This window comes from Mercenaria mercenaria, chromosome 19 (genome assembly GCF_021730395.1).
Source record: "Mercenaria mercenaria strain notata chromosome 19, MADL_Memer_1, whole genome shotgun sequence".
Classification (NCBI taxonomy): Eukaryota; Metazoa; Mollusca; class Bivalvia; order Venerida; family Veneridae; genus Mercenaria; species Mercenaria mercenaria.
This window is the reverse complement of record NC_069379.1, coordinates 5,236,771-5,250,400: the sequence shown is the minus strand read 5'-3', so window position 1 is coordinate 5,250,400 and position 13,630 is coordinate 5,236,771. Positions and strand designations below refer to the sequence as shown.

Sequence of the window (13,630 nt, the reverse complement as noted above, 5' to 3'; positions counted from 1 at the left end):
TATTTCTCCTTTCGAATGTGTAATGTCGCTCTAGGCACAGTGTTGTTGTTTGAATGTCCTATGTATCCTTTTTCCCCCCAAAAGTGTGATTTTCTACAAGTATAAGCCCATTAAAACTAACTTGAGATCTAAATTTTAAAATCATGTACGTGGCCATATCTTTCTTATTTTAAATCAAATTATTTATTTTTATTTTTGTTTCTGAATTTTTGAAAAATCAGGGTTTATTCAAATTCTGCAGGGTAAAATATTATATGCGAAAGAACATTTAAGTTAACTTTTTGATTAACGTATACATACATTTCAAACAGACACTGAAATGTTTCACAATCACCTAACCTTAAGCCTGCTACCGGCAAGTGATTCTGCCTTTACGACCAGTGCAGACCAAGATCAGCCTGCAGGCTGATCATGATAGGCATTTTTCGCCATTTAGTCAGTAATTTTTTCAGTGAATATCTCTTTGAATAATAAGGGGAACTACCAAAATTGAATAATGGACCAGCACATTTTAGGTATTTAGAAGGGTAAAGGTTGAATCTCACGACATACGAAACATTCGTGCCAAATTATTCCGAACTAAACATTTGCAGTGTAGTCTGGCCTGTCAAGAAAGACTTTAATATGCAAATAAACACCACTAGACATTTCTGAACTAAATATTTACAGTGTAGTTTGACCTGTCAAGAAAAACTTTATGCAAATAAACACACTAGTTCCATTTCCAGATTGAACAGTTGCAGGGTATTCTGACTTGAAATAAAGACTTTAAGCAGAAAAACACCGTTCGTTAGCTCGATTATACGAAGTATGGAGAGCTGTCCTACTCGAACCGGCGTCGGCGTCCTTCCGCGTCCGCACCTTGGTTGATGCATTCTCTCTTTACCTCTGTAATTACTTTATGGGTTTATTTCAAACTTAAAACAGCGATTCCTCATCACCACCCACATCATATGACATAAGGGTCGTAACACTCACAAGATTTCATGAATGATCCCCCTTTTTACTTAAAATTTCAAGTTAAAGTTTTGATGTACTTTCTATCTCAGTTATTGTTAATGGATTTGATTCAAACTTAAACTAGTTGTTTCACATCATCTCCCACATCATATGACACTAGGCACGTAACTCTGGTACAAATATGTAATGAATTATGCCCCCTTTTACTTGGAATTTCAGGTTAAGTTTTGATGCACTTTCATTCTCTCAGTTATTACTAAATGGATTTGTTTAACATCATCACTCACATCATATTACAAAAGGGACATGACTCTTGCACCTATATTTCATGAATTATCCCCTTTTTACATAGAATTTCAGGTTAAAGTTTTGATACACTTTCACTCTATCTCGCTTATTACTAAATGGATTTGATTCAAACTTAAAAGAGTTATTCCACATTACTACCCGCATACAAGGTGCATAACACTTGCACAAATATTTTATGAATTATACCCTCTTTGATTTCGAATTATACTTATTTAGTGTTTTGATGAACTTTATCTTTATCTCTGTTGTTACCTACATTTTTGACACAGACTCAAACTATTGTCTATGGCAATATTTTCATCCACAGTTTGAGTCATTATCTTCTTTCACCATTGGAGTCATCAAACACTCAAGTGACAGCTCCAGCTTCCTCAGATGTGCCCAGTTTCACTATCCAGCATCGAAATAGTCGAGCATGCTGTCTCCTGTGACAGCTCTTGTTTTATTTCAAAATCGAACATTTTCAGGTTTATCTGTATAAGACAATGTCATGATAACAAAAAACAATCTAAAAATATAAATGAAAAATAACCAATAAGAATGTAGAAACAAACTTTGAAATATCGAAACTTTGAGCAATAATAAACAATGTTTCTGTACTGAAGCAACAATTAGCCTGCCATAACGTACATAGTATGACTGCTACTTCTTATGCAAAAGGATGATAGCTGTGTCAGGTTAACCCTTATCATGCTTAACACAACCGAATCTGCCTTTTGCGACCAGTGTAGATCATGATCAGCAAACACGTCTGCACTGTTCGCCATTCAGACAATATCTTTTGGTAAGCATCCCTTTAAACAGTTAATGGTACTATATCCAAGTCGAAAGATGGACAAGTTCATTATAAAAAAATAGCAGGGTCAATTGACTGATGTATGCTAGCCGTTCATCAACATTCGAGATAAACAACCTACTTAGACTCTTGTTAGGAGACAGTAGGCTATACCAAGTAAGTATATTTCTTATCAATGTTAACCCAGCAGGATTCTACTTGAACGAATATAGGATCCTTGTAAGGAGACAATAGGATATCAAGTAGCTACTGCACATTTCTTATCACTGTAAACCCAGCGGGAATCTACTTGAACGAATATCAAATAATTGTCTTTAACATTGTTTAAAATCGTATTTGTAAAATAAATGATTGGTAAAATAAATGTAAAGTTTCGACAATGTACCGTATATTTTCGCTTGTTAGACGCACTCGCCTATAGAAGGTCGGATATGCAATCTGGGATTTCTTTTTTCTTTTAATTTCCTTGTAGCAAACGCTTATAAGATGCTCTCCACTCTCTGAAATGGAAATATGACTCCTAGTAATGCTTCTAAGCACTTTCTCGACACATTATGCCGATTGGGCCGATACGCCATATTTTACGCACATAGCGTTTGGACAGTCCGTCCGTCTGTTACATTTTCTGGTATACCCCACTCCTCCTACTGTTTTCATTCAAGTGAGAATATGTATGGCCCGTTGTACTTATTCAAACTCCTTTCTCAAAAGTAAAATTTGAAGGTCGAGAGTTTTAATCACAGTCAAATTGGGTCATCTACTTCATAAGCTCTGTCATGTTTCTTAGTGGAAACGTTGTGTGTCAAGTGGTTGGTTCTCAAGTTATTGGGCGGAAACCATCCGCTCTATCGACAGACGGACTGACCGACGAAACAAACAAGTAAATAAAGAATATAGGGTTACTGTCTTTCTTAACTTATCAACCAAGTTGGAGAAAGGTTTATCTACCTCAAGTCATGCCGAAGGGGATTAACTTTTCGGAGACGATACGGATAAACTAAAGTTAATGAAGACAGTAACCTAATATTATACTTATCCTGCAGTCAATAAAATCTCTCTATGACTACATTTGTTTAAAATAAATGGATTTCAATACAAAAATAATCCATACAGACAGATTTTTACACGTTTGTAAATTCTTACGCCTTTGCTTGATTCCGCTATTTACAATTCCTTACAATAAAACATTATTCCTTACCACATGCTTTGCCTTCTGTGTATTATAAATCTTAGGTGCTAACACTGAGTAAAAGTGTAGTTGAGTACAAAACAAACAAAGTGGTTTTGACTCGGATAAAATAGAGCCGAAAACTACGCTTGAGATGAATTCAATTGCCCACAGTCTACACCTTAAATGCCCACAGTCTACACCTTAAATGCCCACAGTCTACACTTTAAATGCCCGCAGTCTACACCTTAAATCTACTCCATTACTGTACTGTACAATACAATGAGAGGTAAATTCCTTCCACCGCGAATGGTTTAGATTCAAAAATTACAATAAACGACTGCTTTAAAGTGGTTGTTTGTTTAAATTTCTAACAGACATGCGAAAACGCCACAATAAACAAAGTCAAGGTCGATTCACTGAGACTTTGAACAACCGTCACTGTACCATTTCGTATTGAGGTATTCTAGGTTTCAGTAAAATATTTCTTTTTCCCGCGGCTTTTCTTATAACACGATGAAATCTTTGCGCTTCGAAATTCTGATCCATTTTACACTGCCTATATATAAACAGATGGTTCAAAAAGTAGTCCGTCAGTTGTATTGACCGTTATAATCCTCTATTGACTGAATAAGTTCCAAATTTACAAGGCAGACAGATATCGGCCTGACAAATGCGTAGCGGTAGGATACAAATAGGATAATATACCCACTCTTCTTAGCGAAGAAGTGGGGTGGGGATGGGGAGTTGAAGGTGGGAGGGGCATAATAAAAATGCAATAGAATGTTGAATACAATCATATCGTCTTTGACGAATGTATTTTCATAACAATCTCAAATGATTTTTTAGAAACTAAAATGAAACAAAACCAAACAGATTAATGTCGCAAACATTTATTTTGTCACGTAGTTATAATTTAAATACTTGTAGTTTAAGTAGGGTGTAGCTACTATAATACAAGATAATCAGTTATTACTTTGCTTTCCGTCTGAGTATCACTTATAATACTTGGAAATTGATACGTTATCACCGCCTACTTCAAGTCATCAAGCAAACTACTATTAAAGGTTATTAATCAAATATAAAACAATATTTTAGCTCATTTTAAATATTATTATTTGTTAACGGAGATATAGGATTTGTAAAGACAGTACATTCATAATTTCAATGACAACCTTTAAAGCAAAGGTCATGGTCAATATCAGACATTTATTTCAGAGATGACAGTGTTGTCTAGTCATTTGATCGCGCGCACTGCAAAGCTGTCATTACCGAAAAAATGGATGCAACATATTTCATTTTGTGCCTGGTGTTCGTGGCGGGTTACATTCATTTGTCGTCGTGCGCACCATACGAAAATGACAATGACAGAAAAGGTAAAACAGTACTTCATGATTTTTTGATTTCTTTCGTCTTATATTTTATGAGCGACCACATTAAAATGACTGCCTGGTAGAAAGAGAACTGGTGATAAATTTATTCAACGTTATACGGATTTCGGTAAGTATCATACCGGAACAACTTTAGATTTGTGTTACCGAGGTGTTTATCAATAGGCAAGAATTTGAATATTTCAGTTACATCGGAACATAGCGCTTGATGTAAAAAAATGGCATTCATAATAATATTATTACTGGAAATATTTACATGGTGAAATGGAAGATATATTTTTACCGAATATGCATTGTATATACTACTTAAATAACGTGCAAAATGTTCAATGAGTGAGTGAGTTGGGTTTTATGGCGAATCGACACAAAATGGTCATATATCGCCGAGAAGAACCCACATTGCAAACGCCAACTGTAAAGCATAAACATTTATGTACAAAAGTAAAACATACCTAAAAACATCCATGTGAAAATGTAAAGCACACTGCATAATGTAAAGCATATCTAAAATCATCAACGTAAATATGTAAAGCATACTGTGAAATCATTAAATTTCGTGGGCATGAAATTTCGTGGTTTTGGTCAAAACGGCAATTTCGTGGGGATATGAATTCGTGGATTTAAACTTTTGAACATAAAATGAAGGGGAATTTTACTTGTTCGTTGGGATTAAATTTCGTGGATTGACTCAACCACGAAATCCACGAAAATTAGTCCCCCCACGAATATTAATGATTTCACAGTATCAGTTATGTATAAATATATATACGTATGTGTTAAAATGTCAGCTGCAAAATGTTCAATTTGATCATCAAACTTAAAGTGCTTTGCATTTTTCTAGATATTGACATTAAATTACAAGTGGATGTTTTGAAAAATACTACATGTAAATAATTTTACAGAAAAACGCTTTTCACAAAATTTAATATTATGGCAACCAGCGTTTTTGGGATGTATTTCTTTCAACACATAGGCATTTGTGTCTTACATGTACGAATTTGGGGCAAAACAATACAATACAAACGATCTTAAAATGCACGAGATTTGTACAAAACTATAATATTAATAATCTCTTAGATGGCTTCATTTGATTAATTAAGTCGTTATAGTACTTTAAGATCTTAATATTCGTAAAAACTTATTTTCCAGCCAAAAACCGTGAGTTTCATCCCTTGCAAATTTATACTTAAATAGATAAAATAGGACAAATCGAAGTCAAATCGCGAAATAATGTCCTACTGAATACAAAGTGTTTTACGTAAATGAATAAAAAAGCAAGGAAGAATACCCAACAGGGAAAGCCACGTTCAAAACACGCAGCCTCCCCAAAGACACACACGAACAACCCTCGCGCACAACACAAAAAAAAAAAATGAAACACAAAAGGACAAAACAAACAAATATAGGAACTTTGATATATCTTCTAAATTATAAACAAAACAGCAATTGCTAAGCGACCAACATTAATTAAGCAAATACACGCAATTACTAAATTCAAGTAAAGTTATTTTATGTTTGAAATGATAATGTAAAATGTTTAATACTTTTCAGGTATTGATGCCGTTGAGACACCGCTTGCAGATAAAAAGCTTATATGGCGCGGGGAAATGGAAGATATGGCCGACGAAGGTAAGGAAAACCACGAGCAAGTTGATAATATGTTGGAGAACCAAGACATAGTTTTGGACAGAAGACCTAAAGCTAGCATGGAGCCAGCCGCAGACAGCTCGTCAAAGCGAGACTACGCAAATGTGTCATTTCTTGTATATTTGGACCACACAGTCAGTATGAGCAACCACATACTGCGGTTCAATAACGTAGTTTACAATTACGGAGGTGGATATAACGTACACACTGGGGTGTATACTGTACCGATATCTGGTGCCTATATTGTCTCATTTCATTTAGAGCTAGGATCATATTCTTACCCAGTCACATCCAGTCTTTACGTCAACAGCAAAGTCATGGTGAGCAGCAAACTGAAACCGTATTATGGAGTCAAGCAAGCCAGCCAAACAGCTGTTCTTTATCTAAAAGAAAGGGAGTCCATGTTCTTGAAGGTAGACAGGGGGAACGTCGGCAGCAGCAGTGGTCGCAGCACTATTTTCACTGGCGTGCGTTTGCCATATATTTAAGTTATTGTTTAGAGGTGGCCAGTCTCATTGGAGAATCATTTTGTAGCTTACGAAAAATCGGTTAAAGATAAACTATCAACATATTTCTTTTTTCAACAAAATGTTATGCTTTTCTGTGTATTGATGTCCATGATTTGGCCTCTGGATACATTTACAATCGCAGATACATTTCATTACTGTTTCTGACTTTTATTCTATCTATCTAGGATGTGGAACCAGATAGATAAACGGGTGGTAATAAGATTAATGAAACTGTCATGAATTTTCTGTTTTTCTTTGCGATATTAGTCTATGAAAGCTGTAATGAAATCGTTTCAATATATCTGAACTTCTTTAATAATGAAAATTATTCTACGCAAATGTATGAGAAATGTTATCTTGTTTTGGCAACTAATTTGATTTTTTAAATACTTGCTATTGATATACAAATGTATATGACATTACTCAAATGGTCGTGGACTTCAATTATATGAGCCGTGCCATGAGAAAACCAACATAGTGGGTATGCGACCAGCATGGATCCAGACCAGATTGCGCATCCGCGCAGTCTGGTCAGGCTCCATGCTGTTCGCTTTTAAAGCCTATTGGAATTGGAGAAACTATTAGCGAACAGCATGGATCCTGACCAGACTGCGCGGATGCGCAGGCTGGTCTGGATCCATGCTGGTCGCATACCCACTATGTTGGTTTTCCCATGGCGCGGCTCATATGTACAGTTTTCAAACAAATCAACGGCATCTCCACATTCAGATTAACATTAAAACTAAAATAGTACGTTTCCAAGAAACACTTTATCTTATAGAAACATTACTTTGAGCACATTCGAGCATACATAGCTAAGTGCATCCCTATATGAAGACAAGTAGTAATTACGTATACGTGCTTATATAACGCTATGCTTTTGTGACTAAGCATATTTGACACAGTGCACGAAATTTTGCAACTACGTACAAAGTTTCACTTGTAACAAACCGCAACTATGACAGTCGAACATTTAAAGATGTCTTTCGTCTTGTAGCTCGAAAGTGTGCAGTTATGTAGTCCTTAATAAAAAATAATAGCCCATTATGATAATAGTTTTGTTGGTTGTTTTCAATTTTGTCATGCAGTCGTTCTTTTGTATTCAATTCAAATCAAAACACACAACGCACTAAATTGAAAATCGGTATCTCGCTTGTCTGGAAGAACGTATAAAACCCGTCAAGTCCTTTCAAGTGTAAGAATTAGAATTCCTTTTCAGGCAAAGCCGACATACATCCGACTGTAATGAAGTAAATTTGACCAGTTTTTAAGTCATTTTGCCAAACCGAAAACATAAATATTACACAGTTGCTAAAATAACTGCATTTGAATCTATTTTTGCAATTGTTCAATATCAATAATTCTGGGCCTTATTTGCAAAATGATTTGGAAACTGTTCAAAATCCTCCCCCTGTTTTACAGTTTTTAATATCAATATTAGATTATCTTGATATACATATCGCTTATGTCGTCTCTTTACCGAAAACTAAATAAAGATCTTTCAAATTGTTGTGTTTTTTTGTTTTTTTTTGTCCAAGAATCGTAAAGGCCTGCCATCTAGACTTAAACAACCAGCGTGCTTGCAATGTAGCTGAATTGACTCCTCGCGAAAACTTAATCTACCTAGGCGTTGCTTGAACCAACAACGGTGAGAAATAAGCACTAGTAAGTAATTCATCGCCCTGAATCATCCATATATTTAGAATGTTTGTGAGTCGATATCAAAACCTGTAACTACTTATGCCTACATGAAGTCAGTTAGTCTAAAGCAACGGCCGAACGACCTAATCATACGTAATGTCAATGTCACAAAATCAACGGTCGTAGTGATCTCTGCCTTCCAAATGCAATGATTCGAAAACAAATACCGAAATCATCTATGTTGATATGTAATCAACGACTTGAACGGAAAGAAAAATCATTCAAAATGATAGAGTGTCAATGATTCGAAATCAACGATCGTAACCATCTATGCTCTCAGAAAGTAAATGATTCGAAATCAACGACCGTAACCATCTATGCTCTCAGAAAGTAAATGATTCGAAATCAACGATCGTAGCCATCTATGCTCTCAGAAAGTAAATGATTCGAAATCAACGACCGTAACCATCTATGCTCTCAGAAAGTAAATGATTCGAAATCAACGATCGTAGCCATCTATGCACTCAGAAAGTAAATGATTCGAAATCAACGACCTTAACCATCCATGCTCTCAGAAAGTAAGTGATTCGAAATCAACGACCTTAGCCATCTATGCTCTCAGAAAGTAAATGATTCGAAAGCAACGACCTTAGCCATCTATGCTCTCAGAAAGTAAATGATTCGAAATCAACGACCGTAACCATCTATGCTCTCAGAAAGTAAATGATTCGAAAGCAACGACCTTAGCCATCTATGCTCTCAGAAAGTAAGTGATTCGAAATCAACGACCTTAGCCATCTATGCTCTCAGAAAGTAAATGATTCGAAAGCAACGACCTTAACCATCTATGCTCTCAGAAAGTAAATGATTCGAAAGCAACGACCTTAACCATCTATGCTCTCAGAAATCAACGATCTTATCCATCTATGCTCTCAGAAAGTAAGTGATTCGAAATCAACGATCGTAACCATCTATGCTCTCAGAAAGTAAGTGATTCGAAATCAACGACCGTAACCATCTATGCTCTCAGAAAGTAAATGATTCGAAATCAACGATCTTAGCCATCTATGCTCTCAGAAAGTAAATGATTCGAAATCAACGACCTTAGCCATCTATGCTCTCAGAAAGTAAATGATTCGGAATCAACGACCTTAGCCATCTATGCTCTCAGAAAGTAAGTGATTCGAAATCTACGACCTTAACCGTCTATGCTCTCAGAAAGTAAGTGATTCGAAATCAACGACCGTAACCGTCTATGCTCTCAGAAAGTAAGTGATTCGAAATCAACGACCGTAACCGTCTATGCTCTCAGAAAGTAAGTGATTCGAAATCAACGACCGTAACCGTCTATGCTCTCAGAAAGTACGTGATTCGAAATCAACGACCTTAACCATCTATGCTCTCAGAAAGTAAGTGATTCGAAATCAACGACCGTAACCGTCTATGCTCTCAGAAAATAAGTGATTTGAAATCAACGACCTTAACCGTCTATGCTCTTAGAAAGTAAGTGATTCGAAATCAACGACCTTAACCGTCTATGCTCTCAGAAAGTAAGTGATTCGAAATCAACGATCGTAACCGTCTATGCTCTCAGAAAGTAAGTGATTTGAAATCAACGACCTTAACCGTCTATGCTCTCAGAAAGTAAGTGATTCGAAATCAACGACCTTAACCGTCTATGCTCTCAGAAAGTAAGTGATTCGAAATCAACGATCGTAACCATCTATGCTCTCAGAAAGTAAATGATTCGAAATCAACGACCGTAACCATCTATGCTCTCAGAAAGTAAGCGATTCGAAATCAACGACCTTAGCCATCTATGCTCTCAGAAAGTAAGCGATTCGAAAGCAACGACCTTAGCCATCTATGCTCTCAGAAAGTAAGTGATTCGAAATCAACGACCTTAGCCATCTATGCTCTCAGAAAGTAAATGATTCGAAAGCAACGACCTTAGCCATCTATGCTCTCAGAAAGTAAGTGATTCGAAATCAACGACCTTAGCCATCTATGCTCTCAGAAAGTAAATGATTCGAAAGCAACGACCTTAACCATCTATGCTCTCAGAAAGTAAATGATTCGAAAGCAACGACCTTAACCATCTATGCTCTCAGAAATCAACGATCTTATCCATCTATGCTCTCAGAAAGTAAGTGATTCGAAATCAACGACCGTAACCATCTATGCTCTCAGAAAGTAAGTGATTCGAAATCAACGACCGTAACCATCTATGCTCTCAGAAAGTAAATGATTCGAAATCAACGATCGTAGCCATCTATGCTCTCAGAAAGTAAATGATTCGAAATCAACGACCGTAACCATCTATGCTCTCAGAAAGTAAGTGATTCGAAATCAACGACCTTAGCCATCTATGCTCTCAGAAAGTAAATGATTCGAAAGCAACGACCTTAGCCATCTATGCTCTCAGAAAGTAAGTGATTCGAAATCAACGACCTTAGCCATCTATGCTCTCAGAAAGTAAATGATTCGAAAGCAACGACCTTAGCCATCTATGCTCTCAGAAAGTAAGTGATTCGAAAGCAACGACCTTAGCCATCTATGCTCTCAGAAAGTAAATGATTCGAAAGCAACGACCTTAACCATCTATGCTCTCAGAAATCAACGATCTTATCCATCTATGCTCTCAGAAAGTAAGTGATTCGAAATCAACGACCGTAACCATCTATGCTCTCAGAAAGTAAGTGATTCGAAATCAACGACCGTAACCATCTATGCTCTCAGAAAGTAAATGATTCGAAATCAACGATCTTAGCCATCTATGCTCTCAGAAAGTAAATGATTCGAAATCAACGACCTTAGCCATCTATGCTCTCAGAAAGTAAATGATTCGGAATCAACGACCTTAGCCATCTATGCTCTCAGAAAGTAAGTGATTCGAAATCTACGACCTTAACCGTCTATGCTCTCAGAAAGTAAGTGATTCGAAATCAACGACCGTAACCGTCTATGCTCTCAGAAAGTAAGTGATTCGAAATCAACGACCTTAACCGTCTATGCTCTCAGAAAGTACGTGATTCGAAATCAACGACCTTAACCATCTATGCTCTCAGAAAGTAAGTGATTCGAAATCAACGACCTTAACCGTCTATGCTCTCAGAAAGTAAGTGATTCGAAATCAACGACCGTAACCGTCTATGCTCTCAGAAAGTAAGTGATTCGAAATCAACGACCGTAACCGTCTATGCTCTCAGAAAGTAAGTGATTCGAAATCAACGACCTTAACCGTCTATGCTCTCAGAAAGTAAGTGATTCGAAATCAACGACCTTAACCGTCTATGCTCTCAGAAAGTAAGTGATTCGAAATCAACGACCGTAACCATCTATGCTCTCAGAAAGTAAGTGATTCGAAATCAACGACCGTAACCATCTATGCTGTCAGAAAGTAAGTGATTGGAAATCAACGATCGTAACCATCTATGCTCTCAGAAAGTAAATGATTCGAAATCAACGACCGTAACCATCTATGCTCTCAGAAAGTAAATGATTCGAAATCAACGACCGTAACCATCTATGCTCTCAGAAAGTAAGCGATTCGAAAGCAACGACCTTAGCCATCTATGCTCTCAGAAAGTAAGTGATTCGAAATCAACGACCTTAGCCATCTATGCTCTCAGAAAGTAAATGATTCGAAAGCAACGACCTTTGCCATCTATGCTCTCAGAAAGTAAGTGATTCGAAAGCAACGACCTTAGCCATCTATGCTCTCAGAAAGTAAATGATTCGAAAGCAACGACCTTAACCATCTATGCTCTCAGAAAGTAAATGATTCGAAAGCAACGACCTTAACCATCTATGCTCTCAGAAAGTAAATGATTCGAAAGCAACGACCTTAACCGTCTATGCTCTCAGAAATCAACGATCTTATCCATCTATGCTCTCAGAAAGTAAGTGATTCGAAATCAACGACCGTAACCATCTATGCTCTCAGAAAGTAAGTGATTCGAAATCAACGACCGTAACCATCTATGCTCTCAGAAAGTAAATGATTCGAAATCAACGATCTTAGCCATCTATGCTCTCAGAAAGTAAATGATTCGAAATCAACGACCTTAGCCATCTATGCTCTCAGAAAGTAAGTGATTCGAAATCAACGACCGTAACCGTCTATGCTCTCAGAAAGTAAGTGATGCAAAATCAACGACCTTAACCGTCTATGCTCTCAGAAAGTAAGTGATTCGAAATCAACGACCTTAACCGTCTATGCTCAGAAAGTAAATTATTCGGAATCAACGACCTTAGCCATCTATGCTCTCAGAAAGTAAGTGATTCGAAATCAACGATCGTAACCATCTATGCTCTCAGAAAGTAAGTGATTCGAAATCAACGACCGTAACCATCTATGCTCTCAGAAAGTAAGTGATTCGAAATCAACGATCGTAACCATCTATGCTGTCAGAAAGTAAGTGATTGGAAATCAACGATCGTAACAATCTATGCTCTCAGAAAGTAAATGATTCGAAATCAACGACCGTAACCATCTATGCTCTCAGAAAGTAAGCGATTCGAAATCAACGATCGTAACCATCTATGCTCTCAGAAAGTAAGTGATTCGAAATCATCGACCTTAACCATCTATGCTCTCAGAAAGTAAATGATTCGAAATCAACGATCGTATCCAACTGCCTACAGAAATCAATGAAGATAATTATCTATGCCACCAGAATTCTAGTGACTCGAAATCACCGAATACAACTATCTGCCAGTGATTCGAAATCAGTTTAAGACAAATAAAATATGCCTACAGAAAATCAAAGACTCAAAATCAACTACCGTAGACAATTCTGCCTACAAAATATAAGTGATTCAAAATCAACGACCGTAGCCAACTCTGCCTACAGAATATGAGTGATTCAAAATCAACGACTGTAGCCAACTCTGCCTACAGAATTAGAGTGATTCAAAATCAACGACCGTAGCCAACTCTGAAAACAGAATATGAGTGAAACAAAATCAACGACCGTAGCCAACTCTGCCCACAGAATATGAGTGCTTCAAAATCAACGCCCGTAGCCAACTCTGCCCACAGAATATGAGTGATTCAAAATCAACGACCGTAGTCAACTCTGCCTACAGAATTAGTCTGATTCAAAATCAACGACCGTAGCCAACTCTGCCCACAGAATATGAGTGATTCAAAATCAACGACAGTAGCCAACTCTGCCTACAGAATTTGAGTGATTCAAAATCAACG

General features: G+C 36.9%; 1 protein-coding gene and 1 long non-coding RNA gene across 2 annotated transcripts; one reads left to right on the top strand and one right to left on the bottom strand.

Moving 5' to 3' along the window:
- Positions 1 to 242: 242 nt before the first annotated feature.
- On the bottom strand, positions 243 to 3,480 carry LOC123541746 (uncharacterized). The gene is made up of 3 exons (XR_006684630.2): positions 3,264 to 3,480; positions 2,451 to 2,565; positions 243 to 1,742 (listed from the first exon to the last, which is right to left on the bottom strand). It is a non-coding gene; the product is annotated as an uncharacterized LOC123541746 (long non-coding RNA).
- Positions 3,481 to 4,323: 843 nt separating this feature from the next.
- LOC123541745 (uncharacterized) lies at positions 4,324 to 8,290 on the top strand. The gene is made up of 2 exons (XM_045327319.2): positions 4,324 to 4,609; positions 6,176 to 8,290. The coding sequence occupies exons 1-2, from the start codon at positions 4,513 to 4,515 to the stop codon at positions 6,757 to 6,759; spliced, it is 681 nt and encodes a 226-aa protein (XP_045183254.2). The 5' UTR covers positions 4,324 to 4,512; the 3' UTR covers positions 6,760 to 8,290.
- Positions 8,291 to 13,630: the final 5,340 nt, after the last annotated feature.